This window comes from Cariama cristata, unplaced genomic scaffold, assembly GCF_000690535.1.
Source record: "Cariama cristata isolate BGI_N322 unplaced genomic scaffold, ASM69053v1 scaffold1173, whole genome shotgun sequence".
Classification (NCBI taxonomy): domain Eukaryota; kingdom Metazoa; phylum Chordata; class Aves; order Cariamiformes; family Cariamidae; genus Cariama; species Cariama cristata.
Genome location: NW_009609901.1, coordinates 46,787 through 59,157, shown reverse-complemented (window position 1 = coordinate 59,157; position 12,371 = coordinate 46,787). Strand labels below are relative to the sequence as shown.

The following is a 12,371-nucleotide window of genomic DNA, read 5'->3' as shown; positions in this document are numbered from 1 at the left end:
AAGTATGTGTTGGCACGCATATGGTACGCTTAGTTTCTAGCTGATGTAATACGTGTGCTGCAGAGGCTTGGAAAAAATACTGCATTATCAAGGACTTCTAACTTAAAAATGCTTTAGTTTTCTAGGACTCTGACACGCCTCAGACAGGACAGATCTAAAGGTAAATCACTATTAGAATTTTAATTCTCTGCAAGCTGTTCTAAACAATCAGTTTTCAAGCAACAAGTTAAAGCCTCTGGTCTCAATTTCATGATATTGCTTGGGAAACAGCTTCGTAGGTGGCATTTGCATTTGGTAGGATCTAGTACAATGAAAAGTGCAAGACTGTGGTAAGATGCTGCCTGGCTGCATGAATCAGGGTGACTTTCATAAAAATGATTAGCCAGTAGTGTGCCATGAACGCCACCAGTTGTGTTCTAGGATTCTGCTGGTTTTCCATATGGTACTTAAAAGGTTATGCCATTTTTTGAAGAAAACTGAATTTGACTTCTTTCCAGTATGTTTAATTCTTAAGCGTCTGTTTTTCTGCTTTAGATCCTGAAATTAACCTCATCTCCTGACAGCAGATGTAAACTCTACAATTGAGTAGTTTCTTATTTTTGTACTTAGCCTTTCTTAGCAGATCTCTGCAAGAGGTCTGTACATCCTTATAGGATGGGCAGCTGAGTATACAGAATTTATAGCACATTGTAAGGTCTTTTTAACAAGAAGTGGTATAATGTTCATGGTCTGCTGTTCAGGCTGGGATCAAGAGAGATCTGGGTCTATGTGAAAGGCCACATTGCTGAAATTCAGCCAGGAGTCTTGCCATCAATACAAATAAGACTGGATAGAGAACAAAGAAATGTACAGCTTAGGAAATCAGAAAAGGATCCAGTGAATTTCCTGCAGAAAAAGGTACATAAGCAGCTGTTAGAGGAGAACCTTTATAGAATTAATTGTCGGTTTTAGTTTCTTTCCAATTCTATAGCTGTTTATATCATGAAGTATGGTTGGTGAGAACATGGACCCAGGCTGGTGGTTTCATGAAGAAACAAGGTTGTGGATGGGTGCAAAAAGCAATAGCGTTGCGATTCCGCAAGGAGGTCTCTAAGCACTGCCATTAATATGAATATTATGGAACGGCAGAATGGGAAATTTTTCATTTCCCTTGCAAGATACATGGAGAGCGTATTTCCCTTTGATAGCTTTCAGAATATGTAGATGCTCTAAACAGGAAGAAGGAATTATTCTCTAATGGGTAAGAGTCTAATCTAATCTCAACTGAAGTCAATCAGAATGACTCCCTCAAGTCTCTATGGCTACTGAATCAGACTCTAAATATCCTAGCCTTTCACTTCCTCTTATAATTATCACTTTCGTAGTATAATTATGGTAGCTTCTGTGCTCAATGCTATATGAAAACACAGGAAAAGAGTTTGTCAATCAGTCCAAAACTGAAGCGTGTCCTTAAATGGTGACAGTAACAAACTACCTGTAGAAAGATCACTGAGATTAAGATAGCATGTGCATCAAACTTAATAATAAAAAATATTGTGAGGCTGTTATCTGCTAGGAAAATACTGCTATTTTAATATAGCGGCATCTTCCATTAAAATTCTTGGCTAAAACTTATCTGGTTGGCCTCATGTTTCACCTGTACAAGCTGCATTGGTGTGAGGGGCATCAGAGCAGGACAGAGACCTGGCTACAGACAGGTTTTGTCTTTCTCCCGCATGCTCGCCTGGGTCTTGCAAGAAGGTAGGCCTAACTTGAAAACTGCGGTCTCGGTCCCCCTGGCCCCTAAGCACTCAATCTTCCACATGAGTCAAGTTACCAGAGTCTTCCCAGTCTATTGGGAAAGAAGCCAGCAGAGAGAGCCGAGGTATGTACTAGCCGTCAGGTTGTTCGTGAAGTGAGCACAAGCTGCAAACTGGATAATGCTGTTCTTTAACATCCCAACTGCCAGAGCTGATGGTAGCAAATAATTTTTAGGCTTTATCTACAGTGGAATTAACCATTCTGCTCTGACTTAAGATATTGCTTTTTGTAGCAAGAACCATGTTGTGTTACACGTAACCTTTCCGGAACAATGGAGATGAGATCTTCATGTTGCATGTGAAACCAAGGTGCAGGGGGAACTCGGAAGAGTTTTGGAGGTATGTCCTATTAGTCTGTAACATCTGTACATCTGTAATAGCCCTGAATGAACAAACTTACTAAAGAAACAGCACTGGGAGAATGGCAGGCGTCGCTGGAAAGACAGACAGTAGAAAAGTAGCTATAGTTTGGTTCGTGGATGGAGAGCAGTGAAGCAGCTAGGATAGGTCTTATGCTCTGACTGGACAATGTCTAAGAATTTAGCTTTGATTATAAGCAAAAAATCATAACTGGTGGTTAAAAGCAATGAGTGGGCTAGGAGATTTGCATCTAGTAAGTAATATAGTTCAGACAAAATTCTGTCCGAGTGAGGCTGAGGAATGCGTTGTCTGGGAAGTACCGGCAGCTGTACTTCATTCAGGCTGTAGGTACAGTAGGGGAGAAAGCAGGAAGGAGAGGAGGAGAGATCACATCTCCATTTCTTTGCTTTGCACTTTCTGCTTTGATGAAAATTTGGAGGCTGAGGTGAGTGTGGCGTTTACTGGCTAAAGCATGTAGAACAATTACAGGCTGTACAGCAACGTGCAGTAATGTACCTGTTCTTAAATTGCAGGACAGCACTGAACAGTATGCATACTGTGATTAGTTAAAGTAATTCCTTCTCACTTAAAATCTTTTTGCCTGTCTCAATTGTTTCTTTCATCTCTGCACACAAGAGGAAGGCTGGGAGACTCGAAGCCTCATCAGTACGAACAAAGCTTCCTTCTACTCCGCCTTGTAATTATATTTGCCTGTATTCTTGATGTTCAGAGACTCACACAAAGCAGATCTCTTCACAATATAAACACCTTTAAAAGGTCCCTCTCAAGGCTGCTTTGGGTAAATTTGATCTATTTTTTCCTCTTTAACTGTTTACAAAATGCATTTAATTCTCTGTGTTTTCTTCCATGCTCAAACAGGTGATTCAGTATTATTTTAGAGGTCTAACACTGATGAGCACCCAGACAATAACACTGTGCATGTGTACCTCAAATTGAACAGAGAAGAAAATCTGTCGTCGTTAAGTCAACAGGTTTTCCTTTGATGTTTTCTGTGAGGAGGTGAATCTGTTCAGTAAGGTCTCTGGCCAGCAAGTAATTCCCCTTTTACCTTGTGGAAGGTACTAAACCTCTTCCAGCATTAGGACTTAGCCATGAATTACCTTTCCACAGCAGCAGTGTTCCAGGAGTAGCCCCTCCTGAACTTACGTAGAAATGGTCTCGCCTTCACGCAGCAACTCTGGGATCTGTGAACTCCAAGAAACCACTGCCATTTTCATTTAATCAAGAAAAAATGGTAGGCAATCCTTCTCCTCTGCAAGGCCGCTTTTAAGGAGCCTTCCCTGTAGGAAAAGTCATTTGTCCCACAACTTCCATCCTGCACCATGCAGACTTCTCTCAGACACCTGATCAACTCCTTTTTGCACAAACTGTCACTAAACAGAGTGATGCATGCTTGCTGGGATGAAATACAGGGTAAGTGGGGCTTTCAATAAATAGAAATGTTGCTATGAGCCATTCAATATGGGCTTGATTTCATAGTTTCAACCTGACAGTGATTTAGGACTTAGACCTACCTCGTTACTGCATGTTATAATTACATGGGCTGTAGAAAAAATGCTCATGTATATGGTAAAATATAGTTACTGATGTATTTCAAGTTCCTGTATGAGTCCTAGTTATCAGAAGGGTAACAAACAGCTGCTTTTGTCTCAGTGGAAAAGAGAAAGACTATCAATACATAACAACGTTTTTTATTAGAACTATTGGCCTCCACACCTTGTCTTTGTTATATTTTAAAGCTCTTTGTTAGGGAAAAATAAGTCAGAAATGAAAATATATTAAAGTATATTGAAAGTATTTGTCCTAAATAAGAATTTAGGATAGGGTACATAACTACATGGTCATTACACATTAAGATAACATACAAAATAAAGTCAGGTAGGGTGGGTGTGATAAATAAGCACTGTAAATAGCCTCTTCCACTCAAATCCAAGATGCTAATCTTGATTTTTGTGACATTTTATTATACTTTATTCATTAATCTTATTTAAATACACACAGGGAAGGTAGTGACTGTCCTCCCACAGGAGCACAGCAACACATGGCATACAGAACACATCACTGCCTACTGTAGATCTTCTCAGTGCCAGCCTTGCTCCCCAGAAGAGCAACACAAGGCGTGTAATACAGCTTTTCTGTAGTGGATAAATCCTGTAAAAGCCAGAAGTAGTCCACACTACCTGATACTACAAAACCATTTTTGTGTGTCTTTATTGTATTTCCTGAAAAAATGTGAGTTGAACAACAACGACATGAATAGTTATGTAGATATTACTTATATGAAATAAACCAGTGCCACTTGGGAGTGAGCTTTATATCACATATGACCCTGAAATAAAATATAGTAAATAAATCATGTTACAGAAAGTTCAGCTCAACAGCTTCTACTTGAAGTTTCCACGGGGAAGCAGCTGTTCAGTTGATTGGTCACCTTAAAGAAAATCCTAAATGAAAGAATTATACATTAACATCCTCAAGCAGTAGTTGTCTGTAAATGGAAATACCAGCACGGAAAATCTGATTAACTTCCCTGAAGTCAAAGGCAAGGTAATTTAAAACAATATAAAATGTAAATTTCCAAACTAGGGTGAAAAAAAGTAGCAAGGAGAAAGGCTACTAATAATTCAGGTTTTTTCAACAGACAGTATTCAGAGCAGCAAAATTTTTAGTAAATGCAACATATAGCACAAAGAAAATTTCTTGCCATATGAAATATGGCACTAAATCTCAAGATAACAAAATGCTTTTACAATTTCATCTCACTTCCCATCTGCAGACATCCATAGACTTCTAATCACTTCACGTGCATAGAAAGATGTTCCTGGTGTTTCTGCTTCTGTACCATATTTATCGTGCACTGGCTTTTATCAACACAGTCAAGGGATAATGAGGCTGCATTTTCAAAACACTGCAACCACAGGTTTGGGTTTGTAAATGATATATCCATGCATGTAATCAGCACATAGTCTCACAACTGCATTTCAAAACTCAATTGCTTGGAGTGCAAAATTTATTGTGCCCACAAAAAGCTAAAAAACCTCACCACGACCACCATCCCCCCCATAAGCATGGACTACCAAAAATACCAATATGTAATCTTGAGGCAATTGATTGGTCACATAAGAATCAGTAACATAGCTCAGGCATCATTACAGCCACATATGTAGCTCTGCACAGCTGAGAGACTGGTAGAATATGAATATTCCCTTCTGACTCTCTTCCCTTCTGAGACATTCTGTTTGCGGAAAAATTAACTACTCAGGCCCCTGTGTATGTAGCACCTGCTCTTTGAAAACCTAGCTCATTATGTTTAAAAAAAAACAAAGCCAGGATCACACATCTTTTCTATTCTTATATCCAGTTGTATCACAATATTAAAACAGCTTTTTTTAATCTTTCTGTCACAAAAGCATAATGCAAGTGTGACATTCAATTGTCCCATACAATCAGAAGAGTCATGTGGTGAATAAAAATCGAGAAAAGAGGAAACTGATCCCCCAGTACACAATGTACAGAACACCAAAACATTCCCCTCTCTCCTACAAAAACACCTAGAAAATAGGGCATGTTTCAACACTCACGGCTATCGTAGCATATATTGCCCAGGGCCCGTCCTGTTTGAAGCAATACTTCCTGGTCTTTGCAGTTTAACAGCTGCACCAAAGGAGGGATCAACCCAGCATCCACACATGGATTCCGCATAAATTCTGCAAAGAATGCAAAGCCTGTTAAAGCAAACCGGCCGTTTTCAGTTTCGTCCATTCTAGTTACGCTGGCATTGCAACTGCGCCTTTTGTGAGAATAAACATAGGCATAGACAAACCAGGTAAGTTCTTATGCAAGTTTCTACAGAGTAAGCCCAAGTCAGCATTTGGGCTTAGGTTCTTTCCATTATTAGTTAATTAAGAAGGAATTAAGAGTATTTAATTGACTTCCATGGAAACTAATTTAACATAGCTCAGACTGAACATGTTTTTAGCATCGTAAAGAAGTGCTGAAAAGAACAGAATTCAAAACGTTCTTCTCCACCCCAACAAATTCAACATAAATTAAAATTATTAAATAACACAAAAGATTACTTAAACCTAGCATTCATACTCCAGAATGGCACCATTTTTTACTCTATGTCCTTAATTAGAACTCCTGAAAAGGTTTTGCTTTAAAAAAAAAAATTTAAAAAAGGAATTAGAGCTAAGTAACAGGCTTTTTATTTGGAAGGTAAGGAAAGGAAAAAGAAAGAATGAGAAATGCAAGAGAGATTCTGTGAGCCCAAAGGTCTGTACCTTTCCACAGTCTAACTGATGCCCACTATGGGAGGGAAGCTACGGGAGCCATCCCCTGGGAAGCTCTCTGCCCTTCTGTCCTTCCTTCCTGCTATGTCCCCCAGTCACAGAGAACCAAAGTATGACTTCACATCTCTGCAAGTCCTAGGTAGAGAATTACCCTGGTGTCAGAGAGATAAAGGACTGGTCTCCAGAAGGAGCTACACTTAGGCAGGCACTCTGCTGCCCATTTTACAAGGGAAGTTTACAGAAGCAACTCCCTGATACACCAATAGTGTAACTCAATAGTTTACTACAGAGCACCCTTCAGAGATGCAGCATTGTAACAGGCAAAAGGTCAATATGTTTTTGATTGGTTGTGAATTGCAAATTATGTCTGTTCCTGATCCTAGACCATGTTGGATCTTCCAAAATCAGTTTACCTTTCTGTTAGTCATTTATAAGACAGAATGAACCAGGGTGTACAATCCCCATAAAAAGATGAGAAAGTTTTTCCGATTCTGGATCAACAGAACCCCTTATGCCAATAACTCAGAGATTTCATACAATGCTTGAAGTACAAATACATCTTAAATACTCCCTTTGTTGCACCTATTACAATGTTCTTTGATGTTTCTGTAGCTACAAAATCTTGTATCTTTTGTAGTTAATCTTGCAGTGTTATTTTAGCTAAAGAAATAATGGTCATAGAGGTAAGCAATCCTCATGTGATGATAAACTTTGATGTATCAACAAATAGATGAAGTAGAATCAACAATATCTATACACTTGCACAGGTCTGACAGAAGACAGTAGTCACCACAACTGACTTGCCTTCCTAAGATATTGTAACATTTTAAAACTGTAGAGAGATGCTATACTGTGATAAATGGTGATGGTATCCATCGTAACGAACAGAACAAATATCAGATACATCTGTTCTTTAAAACTGGTCTTGCCATATCCTTGTAACTTTTTATCTATTTCTTTATCACCCACTTTCATCTTCATCTCAATGTTTATTTATTAAATGTATTATGTTTCTCCCTCTCTTCTCTGTCCCCTCAGCCTCTTCCTCTCTTAACTGCCTATAAAATTTATCTGTTCCTCAGCTTCTCCCTGCGTCACTTTCCTTTACACCCACTAATTTACCATAGTCTCTACATCATCAAAGTCAGATTTTTCATTTTTTCCTCCTAGTCTGTGCCAGGCAATAGAACTTGTTCCCTCCTAAAAGACTGAGAGGTCTCAGTCTGTTCTGTTGTATGTTTAGGTTCTTGCTCATGTGGTGAAAAGGAGTAAGAAACCCTTCCTCCACACTCCCTCCATTTGGAGTGAGCAGAAGCTTTCAGTCTCCCATTCAGCAACAAAGTAATTAGGCAATATGCTGAGAAACTTGTATTTATCAAGGTCATGTAAGTGCAAGAAGTAGAAGAAATGCTGCCATATATAGCAAAATACATCTGTGAGACAGCAACAAAAATGTGGCAACTGCAACTATATTTGCCAGTGAAACTACATAGAAGTAACAGAAGAAAGAGAAGGTAATCAAGAACAGAGTCATTTAGAAGGCTTCCACTAACCTGGTGGGGAAATAAAGCAGATCCTTTGAAGGAAACAGCGAAGAATCGCTTAAGAAGTTAGGAGGAGAACCACTGAGGACAGGGTAACATAAACCAAGGGAGGACAAGATTTCAAAAGAGAAATGTAACTGTCTTGCAGTATTACAGACTGTGAAAGTGATGTTCTCATTCCTACACCTGGCAAAGAGGAGGAGACTAAAGACCTCGTAAGAGGGTTTAAAAGGTCCACAGTGGGGGGAGAAACTCCACGTAGCAAGTGCATCTGAGCCTTCACTACACTCACAGTTGAAAGGGAAATGGCTGTAGCTGGAGAGACAAGGGTGACTAAAGGGAGTCTTGTGTGTTTGGATATTTAAAACAGGAGAGACTAACATGAGCTTGTGTTGGGAGGAGGAAGACTCCTGTGAGCTGGAGAGGTGAAACACAGCAAGAGCACGAAGAGGTGAAAAGGAAGAGATGAAACACGACAAAATCACTGAGGCAAGTAGAGGGATTTGATGTGACAGGATGTATGTGTGCGTGTAGGACCAGATGAGGGGAACGGGAAAGAAAACAAGAAGTGAGGAAGAAAATATGCTCTTTTATCAGTAAAGCACAGATTCAGAGTCAGAGGGACTACCCCCAGCTCTGCCAGTGCTGTATGGCATGACCATAGGGAAATCAGTTCAATTGTCTGGGTTTAATGCCTACTACCTGTAGCACAAATTTCTCAAAGTGCCCTGGAGCTTGTTGAAAAAAGGTGCAATATAAGCATGAAACACTTGTATTATGTAAGAGGACAAAGAAAACAACAGAATTCAAATGTGGTGTTCCCTGCTATCCTGCTTAAGGAACTATTTCAGCAGAGTTAGAATCCAAAGAGAAACACCCAGCTCATCTCAGTCTTGAAGCACTGGGCACCTTAAATAATCTCTGAATATCTTCACTTTAACCTTGGCTGCTAGAGGTCCCAGTCACACCTGCTAATAATTCTGAGAAAAAGACAAAAGCTATTTTGTATGATGAACCAGGTAAAATACCAGCTCTTCTGAAAAGTGTACTCATAACAGCAATTTAAAAGCTGGCGGGGAAAAGGATACATTAGAAACTATTCTGAGATTTCATGTATTAAGATTTGAAAGATATTGGCTAAAATTCTCTGTAAGAGAATCTTGCAGGAAACAAGGCACAGTAATTAGTTAAGCTATTGTGAACATTGTTTTTATTCTTAACTTTCCCCCTTCTGAGGTAGGAGCTAAAAGGACTAACTGTGAGGATACACACTTGACTGCAATACTCTAAATATACTTACTATGAATTTATTAAGTACAGAAAAAGCATGTGATACAGTTGCATGAATCTCTATCATTCTGAAACATTTCTAAGTTTAAATTTCTATGTTTACATTTTTTACTGGCTATTTATCTAAATAATTTTAAAACTTAAAAACTAACCAGAAAAGAAGATACATTCTTTTCTTGCTAATGTTGTTTCTGAATATCCATATATAGCATTGTCTCAAAATCAGTGAATTGGGTGGAGGTCACAGAGGCTATCAGAAAGAAGCTGTAACATTGTGATTCCAAAGAAAAGGTGGAAAGGGAATGCGGAAATAGTCAGCAATAACATAGCCCCTTCTCTGAAGAGGCATCAGCATGAGAGTTTACAGAGGGAGAGAGATAGGGCTGCCAGGCCTGCATGCAGACAGCCGTTAAGAGGCATCCTACTTTCCTCTGCCTGGCCTCTGGGGAAAGGAAAGTGCAAAATGCAATCTGTGCCTCTTTGGCTGGGACAGCAGCAAGTCAAGGAGTGAGGAAAGTCTGCCACAAACCTCCTCTGCCCTCCTCACAGGGTCTGCCAGTAGCGCCTGCTGCAGATACGAGGCCATTATTTTGAGCTCAAGGTATGCAGGGTATTGGGTGAGCTTTAAAAGAATTCTTTCTAAAGAAAAAAGATGTAAATAATTTTAATTATCTCCTACATTATATGACTGTATGTATATAATACATACCAAAATGGACCCCCGATTCTTATTTGGGATCTTGGGCTCCTACTCTAACACATATAACACTTTATAGGTAGGAGTAACTGGTCTTGGTGTGGTATCAAAGGCCTTGTAATGGTAATAACGTTATCACAAATCTCAGACCAAAGAAACAATCTACTATCCCTTAACCACCTGTATACATACTACTGTTGTAACTATGTGCACTACGTGTAACCGGATGCACAAATGATGCACATCTTTTTTTTCTATATGCATTTCATAAAGCCAGTGGCGTGCTATTTCTGCCTAATAAATTATACTATTGATTGTCTTAAAAACTAAATGGCATGAAGGACTAAAAAAATCCCAGCAGCCAAAAGCTGTTTTGATTGTATTAAAAAAGTAGAGAAACAAAATTTGACAAAACAAAAAGAGTGAAAGCCAGGGATATGAAAGGTGTCTAATCTACAAAATGAAAACATAAATGAAGTAAAACATACTGACAAGTGAGGTGAAAAACTGAAGATGTTCCAGCAGAAAAGTTCTTGTAGAAAACCTCACCATTTCTGGCTACTTCTGCTATGATGTTAGCTACTTTTGCTGTGCAGGAAGATTGTGGCGTCAACAGACTCGCAAACACCTGAAGAACTCCACTTTTCTGGATTTTTTCACTTGTCTCCGTATCTGAAAAACACATCACACAAAAATGACATCACATTAAAGTTCTAATAAAGAAGGTGGAAAAGAAAGAATGTGCTGCAACATACAAATTAATTTCTTAAGCCGTATGTAATCGGCAGAGATTTTAGTTATAGAAAATCAGTCTTTTTGGTGGGCTTTTGAAATGCTTACACAAGAAAGGGCATTTTAATTGGAACAAGATGTCTTATATATAAACTTAAAATTGCCTTCTAAATCTAGCATTTTTGCTCAGTATTTTTTATATTCTTTTAAAGGAGGAAGGCTTAACAGGCAAATGATGCACAGAGCTGCCCTGTGGAAACTGGGAAGTCCAAACGAAGATCTTCAGCCACCCTTCACTTGTCTGAGGAGTCAACTGTACGCTCAGTTCAGGTATTAAGTGTTGAAATACATGGCTGTAGAAGAAAATATGTTGGAGGTTTTGAAGCTGATTTCGGTACAGCTGTAGGTATATAAGCAGTTTGGCTGTTTCTTAGAAGTGCCCAAATGGGACAACTACTTCATGGCTACTTGGAAAACACGAGCTAAGAGTCTTGTGTGCTACTCTGTGCACATGTACATCGGCAGTTCGAGACGCTGTTCTGCAGGACGCACTGAAGGTAGAACTGTGGCAGGAGGGCACTGCAGCTGCAGATAGCACTGAAAAGCAAATAATTGCCCTAAATGAAGCCAAGCTTTTCTTCTCCTTTGTGTTTTCCACTTGCAACTGGAGAGTGGCACAATTGTTAGGGCAGGACTTCAGGAAGCATGGATTTAGACTGCCCACCCATTAAGGCCCACGCACCTCTGTCTCTTTTGCTCAGCTTCATGTAATATGGGTCCTGTATAAACGCATAAAAGGCAACGGGACATAGATAGGAACAGAAATGAAGGAAAGTGTGTGTGGTGTTATTCTTTTGGCGAGGACAATGAAGGGTCATGTTTATGTAGCAGTATTTTCACTGTGATTGTAAAAACCATGACTTGGTTTTCCTTCTGCAGAACCTACGACTGGAAAACCACGCATCAATGCTGCCAAAGGGCTGGTACCCATAGCACTGCCTGGGCCTAGGAGAAATAGTTTGGGGTTTGCTGAGAATGTGAAATTGCTAATGGTTTTAGCATAGGTAACCCTCCATTCTTGCCTGTATTTATTCTCTGCATAGGCTGGAGAAGGCCTGCCTGGCTTCCTCCCTGCGTGTATATGCACAAAAGAGGTATTATTTGTTAAGGGTATGAATCTGCTGCATGCTAGGTTCATTCTGGGCTTCCTAATAAATCATTAGAGGCTAAATTATTTTGAAAACTTATTTCAGTTGTTATCTTTTGAATTGTTATTTCAATGTATTGGCAATTGTAGTTGGAGCAAGAAAAATCAAGTTTCTCTAGAAGCAAGAAAGATCTAGACAACATCTCCACCAGATAATCTCCTTCCATGCTTTTTATAATGGAGAAAAAGGAAATTATAGCCAGCATTAATCACATGTTAAGAAGTTGGCTTATGCTTACCATTTTAACTCCTTTAGCAGAATTGCATCCCCTTTCAATCTGTTCAATTTGTCTCTTAAGGACACCTAACAATCTAGGTAGCCTGATGTTAGCGTGCCACACCTCAAAATTCTTTTGCTATATATGATGTCCTGATTTCAAATGCTTTCATTTAAAGCTCGGTTTGCAGTCTGCATGCACCAACCCACCT

The 12,371-nt window shown here is 39.3% G+C and overlaps 1 protein-coding gene across 1 annotated transcript in view; it reads right to left on the bottom strand.

Moving 5' to 3' along the window:
• RAP1GDS1 (RAP1, GTP-GDP dissociation stimulator 1) overlaps positions 1-12,371 on the bottom strand; it is a 61,707-nt gene that overhangs the window by 35,401 nt on the left and 13,935 nt on the right. Inside the window, exons 3-4 of the mRNA XM_009697659.1 lie at positions 10,553-10,675; positions 5,762-5,887 (exon numbers count right to left, since the gene is read on the bottom strand). Coding sequence (XP_009695961.1) covers positions 5,762-5,887; positions 10,553-10,675 — 249 coding nt within the window. The remainder of the gene's footprint in view (positions 1-5,761; positions 5,888-10,552; positions 10,676-12,371) is intronic.